Raw genomic sequence first — 13,650 nt, 5'->3', positions numbered from 1 at the left:
TTCTTTTTTCTTTCTTTCTTTCTTTCTTTCTTTCTTTTTCTCTTTCTTTCTTTCTTTCTTTCTTTCTTTCTTTCTTTCTTTCTTTCTTTCTTTCTTTCTTTCTTTCTTCCTTTCTTATTTCACTTAGCATAATGTCCTCTATGCTCATCCATGTTGTATCAAATGGCAGGACTTCTTTTGTTTCTTGTGGCTGCGTAATATTCCATTTTACATATATAGATCACATCTTTATTTATTCTTTTATTTACTTATTTTTTTGCTGACCCGTAAGTTGTTCCCAAAGCTTGGATACTGTGAATAATGCTAAAATTAGCATGGTACTGCAGATATGTCTTCGAGATATTGATTTTATTTCTGTTGGATACATACCTAGGAATGAGATTGCTGGGTCATATGAAAGTTCTGTTAATTTTTTTGAGGAAATTCCACACTGATTTCCATAGAGTTGTAACAAATTAAATTCCATCCGAAGTGTACAAGGATTCACTTTTCTCCACATCCTTGCCAACACTTATATTTTTTGATAAAAGTCATTCTAAAAGGTGTGAAGTAATATCTCATTGTGGTTTTGATTTGTATTTCCCTGAAGATTAGTAATTGTTTTACTATCTACTCATGTATCTGTTGGCCTTTTGCGTGTATTTTTCAGAAAAATGTCTACTCAGACCCTTTGCTCATTTTTAAATCAGATTACTTGATTTTTCTGCTATTGAGTTGTAAAAGACCTTTTTATTTTTAAATATTACCCTCTTATTAGATATATGGTTTTCAATTCCATAGTTTACCTTTTCCTTTGTTGATTTGCTGAACAGAACCTTTAGTTTAATACAGTCCCACTTAAATTTTGTTTCTGTTACTTGTGCTTTTGGTGACATATCAAAAAACATCAATGCCCAAACCAGTGTCAAGAAACTAGCTCCCCAAGTTTTCTTGTATGACATTTATGGTTTCAGGTCTTACATCTAAGTCTCTAATTCATTTAGAGTTAATTTTTGTTGGTGTTTCAATATAGGGGTCCAATTTCATTCTTGTTTGTACATATCCAGTTTTCCCAGCACCATTTACTAAAGACACCATCATTTCCCCATTGTGTATTTTTGATTGCCTTGTTAAATATTAGGTGACACACGGGCTTATTTCTGGGTCTCAATTCTGTTCCATTGGCTATGTGTGTATTATTTATGCCAGAATCATACTATTTTGATTACTATTGCTCTAAAACTATAGTTTGAAATCAGGAAGTGTAATGCCTCCAGCTTTGTTGTTCTTTCTCAAGAAAAGGGGGTATTTTTTGATTCCATATGAATTTTAGGATTATTTATTTTACTTATGTAAAATATGCCATTGGGTTTTGCTGAATGGTTTGAGAAGGATTGGTATTTATTCTTCAAATCCTTGGTATAATTTACCAATTAGATCATCTGGTCCTGAGCTTTACTTCCTTGGAAGATTTTAAATTTTTGATTCCATTTTATTTCTAATTTTATTCTGTTCAGATTTTCTGTTGTTAAATGAGTTAGTATTGTTGAATTATAAGTTTCTAGGAATTTATCCATTTCTTCTAGGTTATCCAATTTGTTGGCATATGATAGTTCATAGTTGTCTTTTATGATCCTTGGCATTGCTGTGGCATCAATTGTAATAGCTCATCTTTCATTTCTGATTTAACTTATATGAGTTTTACCTCTTTTTTTTTCTTAATCTAGCTTTAGGTTTGTTCATTTTGTTTATCTTTTTGCAAAAGCAGGTATGCTGTGATCTTTTCTGTTGTATTTTCTGGTCTCTATTTCATATATTTCTGTTCTGATCTTCATTATTTCCTTCTTTCTGGTAACTTCATGCTTAGTTTGTTCTTTTTCTTTGAGTGTAAAATTGGCTTGTTTTTTGCAGATCTTCCTTTTTTCTTAATGTATGATTTTATCACTATAAATGCTCCTCATAGAACTGCTTTTGTTGTGCTTAAATTTTCATTTCCTTTAGAATACATTTTTATTTCTCCCTGATATCTATTTTGACCCATTGTTGAGAAATGTTTTGTTTCCACATACTGTCAGTTTTTTACTTTTCTTCCTGTTACTGATTGTTTAGTTTCATACCACTGTGGTCCAAAAAATGTTTGGTATACTTTCAATCATCTTAAGGTTTTTAAGGCTTGTTTTGTGACCTAGCATGTTCTCTCTCCTGGAGAATGTTCTCTGTATGCTTAGGATGAATATATATTCTGCTGTTGAATGGAATGTTCTGATATGTCTGTTAGGTACATTTGTTTAAGCTTGGTTCCAGTCGAATTGCTCTTTATTGATTTTCTGGGTGAATGATCTACCCATTTTTGAAAGTAGAGTATTGAACTCCCCTACTATTATTATACTGCTATTTCTCTGTTTAGATCAGTTAGAATTTGCTTAATGTACTTAGGTGCTCCCATGCTGGGTACATATGTATTTACAGCTGTTAAATCCTCTTGATTTGATCTCTTCATTTTATAATGACCTTCTTGTCTCTTATTCACAGTTTTGACTAAAAGTCTATTTTTCTGAAATAAGTATTGCTATCCCTGCTCTCTTTTGATGTCCATTTGCATGGAATATTGTCTTTTCATTCACTTTAGCCTTTGGGTGTCCTAAATGCTGAAGTGAGTTTCAGTTTAGTTTTACATCTAGGTAGTTTATAGTTGGAGTTTCTGTCTGTTCTCCCCTTGATTTTTTATGCACTCTCTATGTCTTTTGATTTGAGAATAGAATGCATTTACTTTTAATGTTGTCATTGATAGGGAAGGACTTACTAATACAATCTCATTAACTGTTTTCTGGCCACTATATAGTAAATATTGTTCCTTGGTCTTTCTCTTGCACCCTTTCTTAGAGAATTCATGATTTTCTGTAGTGGTACACTTTGATTCCTTTATCTTTTGTGTATCTAAAATAGGTTTTGTTTTGTGATTACCACAAGGCTTACACAAAATATCTTATAGGTGTAACGGTCTATTTGTAGGTGATAACAAATTCACTTTGATTGCATACAAACCTTACCCTTTCACTTTCCTCCCAACCTATTTTGTTTTTGATATCACAATTTACATTATTTTTTATGTGTTGTATATATTCATGGTTTCACATTACTAATTAACATCCTTTTCTTTCAGCTTGAAGAACTCCTTTCAGCATTTCTTGTAAGAGAGATCTAGTACTAATGAATTCCTTCAGTTTTTATTCATCTGGGAAAGTCTTTATACCCCCTTCATTGCTACAAGATCGATTTTCCAGGCAAATAATTCTTCAGTTGCAGGTTTTTTCTTTCAGTAATTTGAATATTTCATCCCTCTCTCTCCTGGTGTGCAGTGTTTCTGCAGTTTTATTAACCTGCTTATATCTTTATGGGGAATCCCTTTTGTTTGTGGAGGTTTTTCTCTCAGCTTCAAAAATTCTCTTTGCCTTTGATTTTAGACAGTTTTTTACAATGTGTCTTGTATGTAGAATATCTCTTGTTTGAATCTGTTTGGGGACTTATGAAATGCATGATCTTGAGTGTCCATGTCTTCCCAGCCATTATTTCTTTAAATAAACTTTCTTCTCCTGGGACACCCATAATCTCTACAATGTTTCTCTTGATGGTCTCCAATCATTCCTGTAGGCTCTCTTCACTCTGACAGGATACTTTCAAATGAGTTTTTTTATTCTGCTTGATACTTTGTGGTTGATGCTCTCCATTGTATTTATCACTTCATTCATTGTATTCTTTACTTTCAGAATTCTATCTCCCTGTTAAACTTCTTGTTTTTTTCAATTATTGTTTATTTGACTCCTTTGAATTATCTGTGTTTTCTTGCATCTCAGTGAAGTTCTTTAAAGTAACTATATTGAAGCATCTATCAGATAAATTGTACATATCCATTATTTGAGGTCAGTTAATGGAAAACTATTATGCTCCTTTGTTTGTATTGTAGTCCTTAGATTTTTTTGTTTCTTGAAGTCGCCTGTTGCTGTCTTCACACGTAAAGAAGCAATTGCTTCCTCCAGTCTTTACAGATTGACCGGGGAGGAAAATACATTCTGTCACACTGCTATAGGCTTCTCCAGACCTTTTTTATGGATACACCTGTTCCACACATCTTGATCCCTTGTGGGAGAGAATTTTGAAGATTGTATGCTTCCCTCTATCTGGCAAAGCCAGTCTGTGTGCTGACGGCTTCCTGGTTGCTTTCCCTGGGACAATGACAAATGTTCATGTTTGTGTGTTTTCTCCCAATCCCACAGGGTCAGGCTGGCTTCTAGATGTCTCACTAGTCATCTGCAAAGGTTTGCATTGCCCCCTTGGGTACACACACAGGGAGCTGACCATGGGGCAGGGGGATATGGATGTGTTGAGGGTGCTCATGAGTGAGAAGTATTCACAAACTACGTGTGTGCAATGGCTAGAGGGAGGGCTTCCTTTTTTTTAAATGCCCAGAAGTGTCCATTTTATTTGTCCATGCAGTAGGGGACTAAGGCATGACATGTTACTTCTAAGAGTTAGAGAGCCAGCAGTGGAGGGGAGAAGCAAGCCCTCTTGGACGCTGGGCCCCAAGGCTGCCTTCTAGGCTGGGGGCTGGACCTCAGACCTGAGCCCCAGAAGACTCAAAGCTTTGTTGAAGAAGAGGTTGATGGGAGTGGAGTCATCGGTGATGAGGGTTGATTTTAGGCCCAGGCTCTGGAGAAGTTTTACCTGCATCTCCAGTCCTGCCACAGCGAGGTCCCTGATGGTGATGGGACCCAGGCCCTCTGTTATCTTCTTGAACTTCTTCACCTCTACCTCAGCCAGCTAGTGGTGTCTACAAAATGGCCAGTAGGATCCTTGTCTCTTGATGAATTCTAGCCCTGGATGCTGTACTCCTGGCCTCTCCCCACTCCTCAGTCATGCAGATTACCCCTGTATTCTGGTTGTGAGAGACAAGTGGGCCTTTTGATCAGTATTGCAAGATGAGGAAGCTGGCCCTTACTCACATGCTCTTATTTTCCCCCACAGGTGAAATCTTGTGCTGAGGGGGTCTCTCTGGGCACTAAGCTGTTCTACTTTAAGGGAGAGGTGACACAGGTAAAGTGAAACTGTTCCTCTAACCTTCTTTGATGCATTCAGTCTTGAATCTCTGTGCTCCAACAGTGTGCTATAATTTCTCTGCTAGACTCCTAGAATCCCACAAAGATATTCTCGTCGATTCATCATGGTCAAAGTTTGTATCAGGAGAGACAGTAAAACTCCTATTCTGCCATCTTGCTGACATCTCTCTGTTATTATAGGTTTCTTCTTTGTGTTCCCCCCGCCGTATTCTTGACTAATGTCTATCAATAGGCACATTTATTTTGTTATATACATATCAAGAAGTCTGTACATACACTCACACACATTTGTAAAAAATAAAACTAAATAAGTCCTTTGGCAAAACAAGAAAAAGTTGATAAAAACATTTTGCAGTGGATAATATAGCTGAGTCTTAGAAAATTATAAATATACTGGGATCTCGGACCAGTTTACTCACGGACACGGATGCATATGGGAGGAGGAGACCAGCCATCCTCTGTACAGGTCATTGTGTCCTGGTTATTCTGAAGACTGTAGCCATTATAGCAGCGAACTCTTACAGTTTTACCTTGTAAATATTTTTCTTCGTAATCTGGGGAATGTCCATTTTCCAAGTAATTGAAAATACATTGTCCTAAGGATCATAAAGACAATAGAAAAGAAAAAAAATAACATATATTTGGTAAAATAGCACATTAAAAATTAACTTAATAGTATTTACCTGACAATGCATTAGTATTCAAAAAGAACAAATAACTTAATTAAAATGAAAGCTACTACCACGTGTTTGTTAAAAAAGAAAAAATAATCAATATACCATGTTATTTATTTTTAGTTTTTATAATTACAATATGTGTAAATGATGCAGATATTCTTATAAAATCTCTATATTTCTCATGTGATTTCCATGGAGAGCTCCTCATAAAAAGAAGGCTTATTTGGGTCTTTTTGCTCACAGAACTTGACCCTTGGCCTTATTTTTGTTGTGCAAGACTTAATTGTACTCACTTATATACTATTGTTTCTCCACTCTTTGGAAGATTTATACACATAAAATTAAAGAGGTTTACTTACTGAGGCATGGTACTTCTGGAACCCATCCTTCTCGTTTGCAAGTAAGGTAAGCCCAGTATCCTTTTGAAGGAGGCACAAAATGCTGATCACAGTGATAGGAGAAATATTGACCTATGCTTGCTGGAAAGTATCCTCTATATGCATAATAGAGCCTTCCATGTTTTATTACTGGAAAATCGCAAGGTTTAACTTGGAATAAAAAAAAAGGTATGAATAATGTTTTATCTTAGTAATCAAATTAGAGATCAGATGTTTCATCTATGAATTATATTCCTATTAGCTTAATTACCCTCATTGCGTTACAGTTTCTAGGAAAAGAGAAGTTATAGAAAACTCAGATGATTGAGGTATGTAAGGAGGTCCTTGCTAATGAAGATCACATTATGTCTTGTGGATCACATTACATAAAATTTATTTGTGAGCTCTCTTGGTAGAAAACTATACAGAGCTATTGATTTAATTATCCTTAAGTACATATGTCTTAGCCTTGGTTGACTAAATTAGCATCTTAATCGAGAGATGAAAGTACAAATTTTATCGTGCACCTCATCTGTCTTCTTTTTCATTCTCATCAGAAATCAGGATCCTGGCTTTTATTTTCAGACCAAGTCAATGTAGGAAAACAGTTTTTGTTTTTAGATTAACACTCATTAGTTTACTTTTCTATTTATTGGAAATGTGTGATAAGTGTAGAGAAGCAAAACAGTTGATCCATTGATCACATTACACAGAAAAAAAAATATTCTAATTTAACCCTCAAACTAGACATTAAGGCATATTTTCCCTTCTTTATCTAATCAGAGAAATGAACAATGAATGAATAAATCTTAATATCCAAATGGTTACGATTAAGGGAAACACTTGAATGCTTATTTCTAATTTTAATTTGATTTGTTTTTAATTTAATTTGTTTAATTTGTTTTTAATTTAATTTAATTTAATTTGTTGTTTTCAGTTTCTTATAAATATTTTAAATGAGGTATAATATAATTACATATTTGTTATTCATATATATTGAGTAATTTTCACATGTATTCTTAATTGTTATTTTGTTTATAACAGTTTTATATATAATATTTTTCAGAAAAATTTACCCTTTTTATTGGATGGTTTGGAGATAATCTAATACTTTTAATACTACACTAGTATTTATTTTACATCATGAAATATGATATTACAAGAACACATATGCAACACATTAAAAAGTGTACAAAATGCACACAGAATATTCATTACCATTATTATCTTCCTTAAGATCAATGATCCGTTTTCTTTTTTGTATGATTACAGAAATCTTTCAAGCTGTTTTTACAGACTTGCTATGTGAATTATAAACTTTGAATCTTTGCATATCCTAATGTCTTTCTTTAACAAAGACTTGTGAATGATACCTTCTCTTGGTATAGATTCTTGTCCTATAGTCTGTATCTCTCATCACTGATGAATTTTCCCCACTTTTGTGAAGCTTCCCACTCTTTTAAGATTGAAATGCTTATTTACTCTCATTCCTTTTAAGTAACAGACTAGTTTTTTTCACACTACTTTTTGGAGATTTAGAAGATTTTCTCTTCATCCATGGATTTTACAAATTCCATCATGTTATGTCAAGATATGTGTATTTAACAACAATTCTATGTTGGGCAAGCTTGAGTCTTTGTATTTGCAAGAACCAAATCTTAAAGAACTCAATTAACTTTGCCATTAAATTGTAGAGCAGACATTTGAATCCTGATGATCTGATTTCAGAACTAGTATGTTTATCCACTTCATTATGTTTCTTCATACAATATGAATACAGAAAAATAATCGACTGAGATTCGTTTCCAAAAGGTACACACTGAGGGCATAATTGAAAGTAAGTATTATTAGTATCACTGGCTGAGCCCTGTTCCTAGTCTTGTCTTTCATTCAGTCACATGTGAATGTGTTTGTATCTCTCTAACCAGATCATTTCCTGAAGCATGTGTACTATTCCATTGTGGTCGGATCAGCACTAACATTGACAGGACTTAGAACAGCCTCATTACAGTCTCACACTTCTACCAACACGAGGTATGGTCTCATGAGCAGCTTTGGCCGTGCCATCACAGTGTTGGCTCAGACTGATCTCAAAACTGATTAAAATATTCACTAATTTTTAAAAGTGTTTCTAGTCTTTCTGTACTTGTGCAGCTGACTCCTATGGCCCAAACCCAGGATCTTACAGTTATCACTGTTAAATTTCATGTTACTAGATCCAACCTTGCACATGGGAGTCTTTCTGAGTGATGAATCTATCCTAATGCAGATTCTCTTTCAGCAGCCCTGTATCATTCCAGTGGTGAATTTGTACTGCATCTCCTCTACACCATTAAACTAGAGGAATGGAGCAGGCCTGAGAACACAGTCCTGAATCTGATAATCAGATAGGCTGATTTAATGAAATTATGACTATCTGATAAACCATCTAATTGGTCGATTTCCCCATCTTGTCCACAAGAACTTCGGAAGTTCCCTTGTGGGATAAACTCGTTGAGGCTCATCTGCCATATTCATAAACCAAACTTTAACATGATTAAATATTTCTCTTATATTTCTTATGCACATTGAAATCTGTTTCATACTGATAATAGCTTCCTTTTTAAGGGACTCTTACTTTGAAAAATCATTTTGGACTTATGCCTGGAATTAACATTGAGGTCATTGATCTATTGTTTGTATCATTACATTTTTCTTTCAGGCAAGGTCGAGTATAACTGTAGTGCATCTTTACAATAAACTGTGATGTATAAAGAAAAAGAATATGATTGTAGAAACAGAAAACACTTGAGAAAAGGTAAATGAAGCATGCCTAGAAATACAATACTCTGTTCAGTTGAGTGACATTTTTCTAAATGTGATAGTTTTAGAAAATTCCACGATGTCTTGTACATTCCTCCCTCCCAAAATTAGAGCCTAATTCCCCACACTTGAATGTGCTGGACTTAGTGACCCACTTCTAAATAATACATATGGCTGAAGTGACAGTGACAGTGTGTGGCCAGGTCATAAATGGTATGGAAACTTCCTGCTCTCTCTGGGATCACTAGCTCTGGGGAAAGATAGCTTCCTCTCAAACAATCTGCGGAGATGCCCATGTGGTAAGGTATTGAGGCTTCCTGCCCAAAGCCAGGTGAGAGAGCCTAGGAAGCAAATGAGCCATCAGGTGACTTGCAGCCCAGGCCAGCACCCCGACTGCAACCCAAGAAGTGTGATTCAGAACTAACCAACTAAGCCACTTCCTAATTCCTGACCCATAGGAGCTCTAAGAATATAAAGGTGTGTTGTTTTAAGCCCATATGTTTTGGGAGAATATTTTTACACAGCACTAGATAATTAATATACTAGGTGTTAGGTAATGTAAGTCTTACTCAATGTCTTAGTTCAGATATTGGAACTATATTAGAGAATTATATATTCAAACACACAGACACATATTTAACTTTGAGTAGCAAAATATTTAAAGAGTTTTTAGTTTACAAAAATGTTTTTATTCCTCCTTAGAACTGTCTACTTTGAATAGTGAAGAATGCCTCTAAAGCCTCTATTTTGCATACACAGTAGGGCAAATACTTGGATTTATTCTGTCCCCATTTTTGTGTGTTTAAGAGAAAGAAACTTCAGAATTAAGAAGTAGGTCAAGATATGAGTGAAACTTACAGGAACATCTTGGAGCAGGTGACCAGCCTTGGCTGGTGCACGTTGCAACATTTCCTTGGATCACAGGAGAAAAGCCACTTTTACACTCATAAGTGATTCTATCTTCACCTCTGTATTTGGTTAATTGAGGTGTGTAAATACCATTTGGAATATAAGGAGGATCACATGTTATTTCTGAAAAGAAAAAAGATATGTGTACCATATAGAAATAATTATCCATTAAAAACAATCAAGTATATAGAAATATAAAAGTGGATGTTATTTGTTCTTAGTACAGCACAAAATGTCATTAAAATGAACACAGCCTCATACTCTTCCTGCTGTATCAATCATATTTCCCTCCATTGTATTTCTCATCTAATGTATTTGTCCCTGTTGGACTCCTGAATCCTCTTTCTCTAAAGGCAACACATGCTTCAAGATATTCCATACATGGCAATGAGTTCTTGGTATATCACTTCAGCTATTCTTTCCACTTTCTGCAAGTTCCTCAGCTTCTGTCAATCTCACAAGGACTATTTACAAATATTCTGAGTCTCCTCCCTCCAGACGCTTGTTTGGATAGTATACCCCTGCCCCTTTGAAGTAGACGTAAACACATGGCTTGCACAGGACAATGAAATGAATATGGAAGTAATATGTTTTCCTTTAGGGAGGAACAGTCATTTTGACTGTAACAGTCATTGTGTGAATTTTTAATGTTCTTTTCCCCACAGCTGCAGTGATTAAAAGAACATGGAGGGCTTCCCTGGTGGAGCAGTGGTTGAGAGTCTGCCTGCCGATGCAGGGGACGCGGGTTCGTGCCCCAGTCTGGGAAGATCCCACATGCCGTGGAGTGGCTGGACCCGTGAGCCATGGCCACTGAGCCTGCGCGTCCGGAGCCTGTGCTCCACAACGAGAGAGGCCACAACAGTGAGAGGCCCGCGTACCGCAAAATAAAATAAAATAAAATAAAATAAAATAAAATAAAATATATAAGAAACCTCCATCCATTTTGATGTCAGAAGCTAGACTGTGACCTCTTTCCTAATGTTGTGTGAGCATATTCACTTATCTTTATAATCAGCGTTGAGAGTCCTTTTGCTGTGGAACTCAAAAAACAGAAAAAACATAATTTTTTTTCGTTTTCCCTTAAGAGAATATGAGATAATTTTCCTGTGAGGTTACACTCTATCATGATGACACAATACAGACAATTCCTATTAGTCTATCATTAAAATATAAAGACAGGTGAAAGTAGATAAAACGTGGAGTTACATTCAAGAGGGAAGCTGAGTGTTCAGAGTTGTTTCAACTTACCCTGTGTATGAGCACAGGAAACCCACAGGGTGAGGATGACATTGAGTAGTAACAGCATGTTAGACATTCCCAAAGGCACGTTCATACAAATATTCCAGTTGTGTTGTTTGGTTGTTTAGCAGTTTATCAAGTGTGACTCTGAACTTAAGGACATGACTATGAAGCTAGTTAACTGAGGTCACTTAGTAAATATCAAAGTTCAAACAGCTTTGCAAAATCCCTGAATTACGGGTAGTGGTTTCACAACAATTTTTTTTTTTTTTTTGGTACGCAGGCCTCTCACTGCTGTGGCCTCTCCCGTTGCAGAGCACAGGCTCCGGACGTGCAGGCCCAGCGGCCATGGCTCACGGGTCCAGCTGCTCTGCGGCATGTGGGATCCTCCCGGACCGGGGCACGAACCCGTGTCCCCTGCATCGGCAGGCGGACTCTCAACCACTGCGCCACCAGGGAAGCCCCCACAACAATTTCTTAAGTTCAGTCCCTGTTAAGTACTTGTACAACCTTTTTGGGGACAGTAATAGGTGGGCTCCAGAAGTGATATAAAACACTAATTGTTAAACACTTCTTTAAAGTAAGTGGAGTTCTTTCTCAACCAGGTGAATCATATGTGAATAACTCTGTGTCCATGTCACTATCACTTTCTCATGTCTTTTATTTACCATCACCCAGCTTCTTTGCTTAGGGGTCTAGGAAAACCAACGTGTATTTGGATCTTATTCTATCATGTGTATTTTTTTTTTTTTTTTGCAGTACACAGGCCTCTCACTGTTGTGGCCTCTCCCGTTGCAGAGCACAGGCTCCAGACAAACAGGCTCAGCTGCCATGGCTCACGGGTCCAGCCGCTCCACGGCATGTGGGATCTTCCCAGACCGGGGCACGAACCCATGTCCCCTGCATCGGCAGGCGGACTATCAACAACTGCGCCACCAGGGAAACCCTAACATCTGTATTTTCTTGTGCTTAGGGAAGCACTGATTCTTTTTTATTAACTTATGTGGGATCACACTAGTGAGTACAAGAGTTTCAGCATATTCTTTTTTTTTTTTTTTTTTCTTTTTGGCTGAGGCTTAATTTATTACTATTACTTTTATTTTAATTTTTTGGGTTTTTTTGAGGTATAGTTAATGTACAATGTTATATAAGTTTCAGGTATACAACATAATGATTCACAACTTTTAAAGGTTATACTCCATTTATAGTTATTATAAAATATTGACTAAAGTCCCTGTGTGGTACTATATTTCCTTGTAGCTTATTTTTTTTTTTTTTTTACAAATTTAATCAGTTATACATATACATATGTTCCCATATCCCCTCCCTTTTGCGTCTCCCTCCCACCCTCCCTATCCCACCCCTCCAGGCAGTCACAAAGCACCGAGCTGATCTTCCTGTGCTATGCGGCTGCTTCCCACTAGCTATCTACCTTACGTTTGGTAGTGTATATATGTCCATGCCGCTCTTTCACTTTGTCACAGCTTACCCTTCCCCCTCCCCATATCCTCAAGTCCATTCTCTAGTAGGTCTGTGTCTTTATTCCTGTCTTACCCCTATGTTCTTCATGACATTTTTTTTTCTTAAATTCCATATATATGTGTTAGCATACAGTATTTGTCTTTCTCTTTCTGACTTACTTCACTCTGTATGACAGACTCTAGGTCTATCCACCCCATTACAAATAGCTCAATTTCATTTCTTTTTATGGCTGAGTAATATTCCATTGTATATATGTGCCACATCTTCTTTATCCATTCATCCAATGATGGACACTTAGGTTGTTTACATCTCCGGGCTATTGTAAATAGGGCTGCTATGAACATTTTGGTACATGTCTCTTTTTGAATTATGGTTTTCTCAGGGTATATGCCCAGTAGTGGGATTGCTGGGTCATATGGTAGTTCTATTTGTAGTTTTTTAAGGAACCTCCATACCGTTCTCCATAGTGGCTGTACCAATTCACATTCCCACCAGCAGTGCAAGAGTGTTCCCTTTTTTCCACACCCTCTCCAGCATTTATTGTTTCTAGATTTTTTGATGATGGCCATTCTGACTGGGGTGAGATGATATCTCATTGTAGTTTTGATTTGCATTTCTCTAATGAGTAAAGATGTTGAGCATCCTTTCATGTGTTTGTTGGCTGACTGTATATCTTCTGTGGAGAAATGTCTTTTTAGGTCTTCTGCCCATTTTTGGATTGGGTTGTTTGTTTTTTTGCTATTGAGCTGCATGAGCTGCTTATAAATTTTGGAGATTAATCCTTTGTCAGTTGCTTCATTTGCAAATATTTTCTCCCATTCTGTGGGTTGTCTTTTGGTCTTGTTTATGGTTTCCTTTGCTGTGCAAAAGCTTTTAAGTTTCATTAGGTCCCATGTGTTTATTTTTGTCTTTATTTCCATTTCTCTAGGAGGTGGGTCAAAAAGGATCTTGCTGTGATTTATGTCATAGAGTGTTCTGCCTATGTTTTCCTCTAGGAGTTTGATAGTGTCTGGCCTTACATTTAGGTCTTTAATCCATTTTGAGCTTATTTTTGTGTATGGTGTTAGGGAG

At 36.3% G+C, this 13,650-nt stretch overlaps 1 protein-coding gene across 1 annotated transcript in view; it reads right to left on the bottom strand.

Moving 5' to 3' along the window:
• Nucleotides 1-13,650, bottom strand: part of LOC132476781 (complement factor H-like) — a 65,278-nt gene that overhangs the window by 33,523 nt on the left and 18,105 nt on the right. Inside the window, exons 5-7 of the mRNA XM_060078942.1 lie at nt 9,808-9,981; nt 6,130-6,318; nt 5,513-5,689 (exon numbers count right to left, since the gene is read on the bottom strand). Coding sequence (XP_059934925.1) covers nt 5,513-5,689; nt 6,130-6,318; nt 9,808-9,981 — 540 coding nt within the window. The remainder of the gene's footprint in view (nt 1-5,512; nt 5,690-6,129; nt 6,319-9,807; nt 9,982-13,650) is intronic.

Source organism: Mesoplodon densirostris, chromosome 2, assembly GCF_025265405.1.
Source record: "Mesoplodon densirostris isolate mMesDen1 chromosome 2, mMesDen1 primary haplotype, whole genome shotgun sequence".
Taxonomy (NCBI): Eukaryota; Metazoa; Chordata; class Mammalia; order Artiodactyla; family Ziphiidae; genus Mesoplodon; species Mesoplodon densirostris.
The sequence above is the reverse complement of the archived record's forward strand: the minus strand, read 5'-3'. Positions and strand labels throughout refer to the sequence as shown.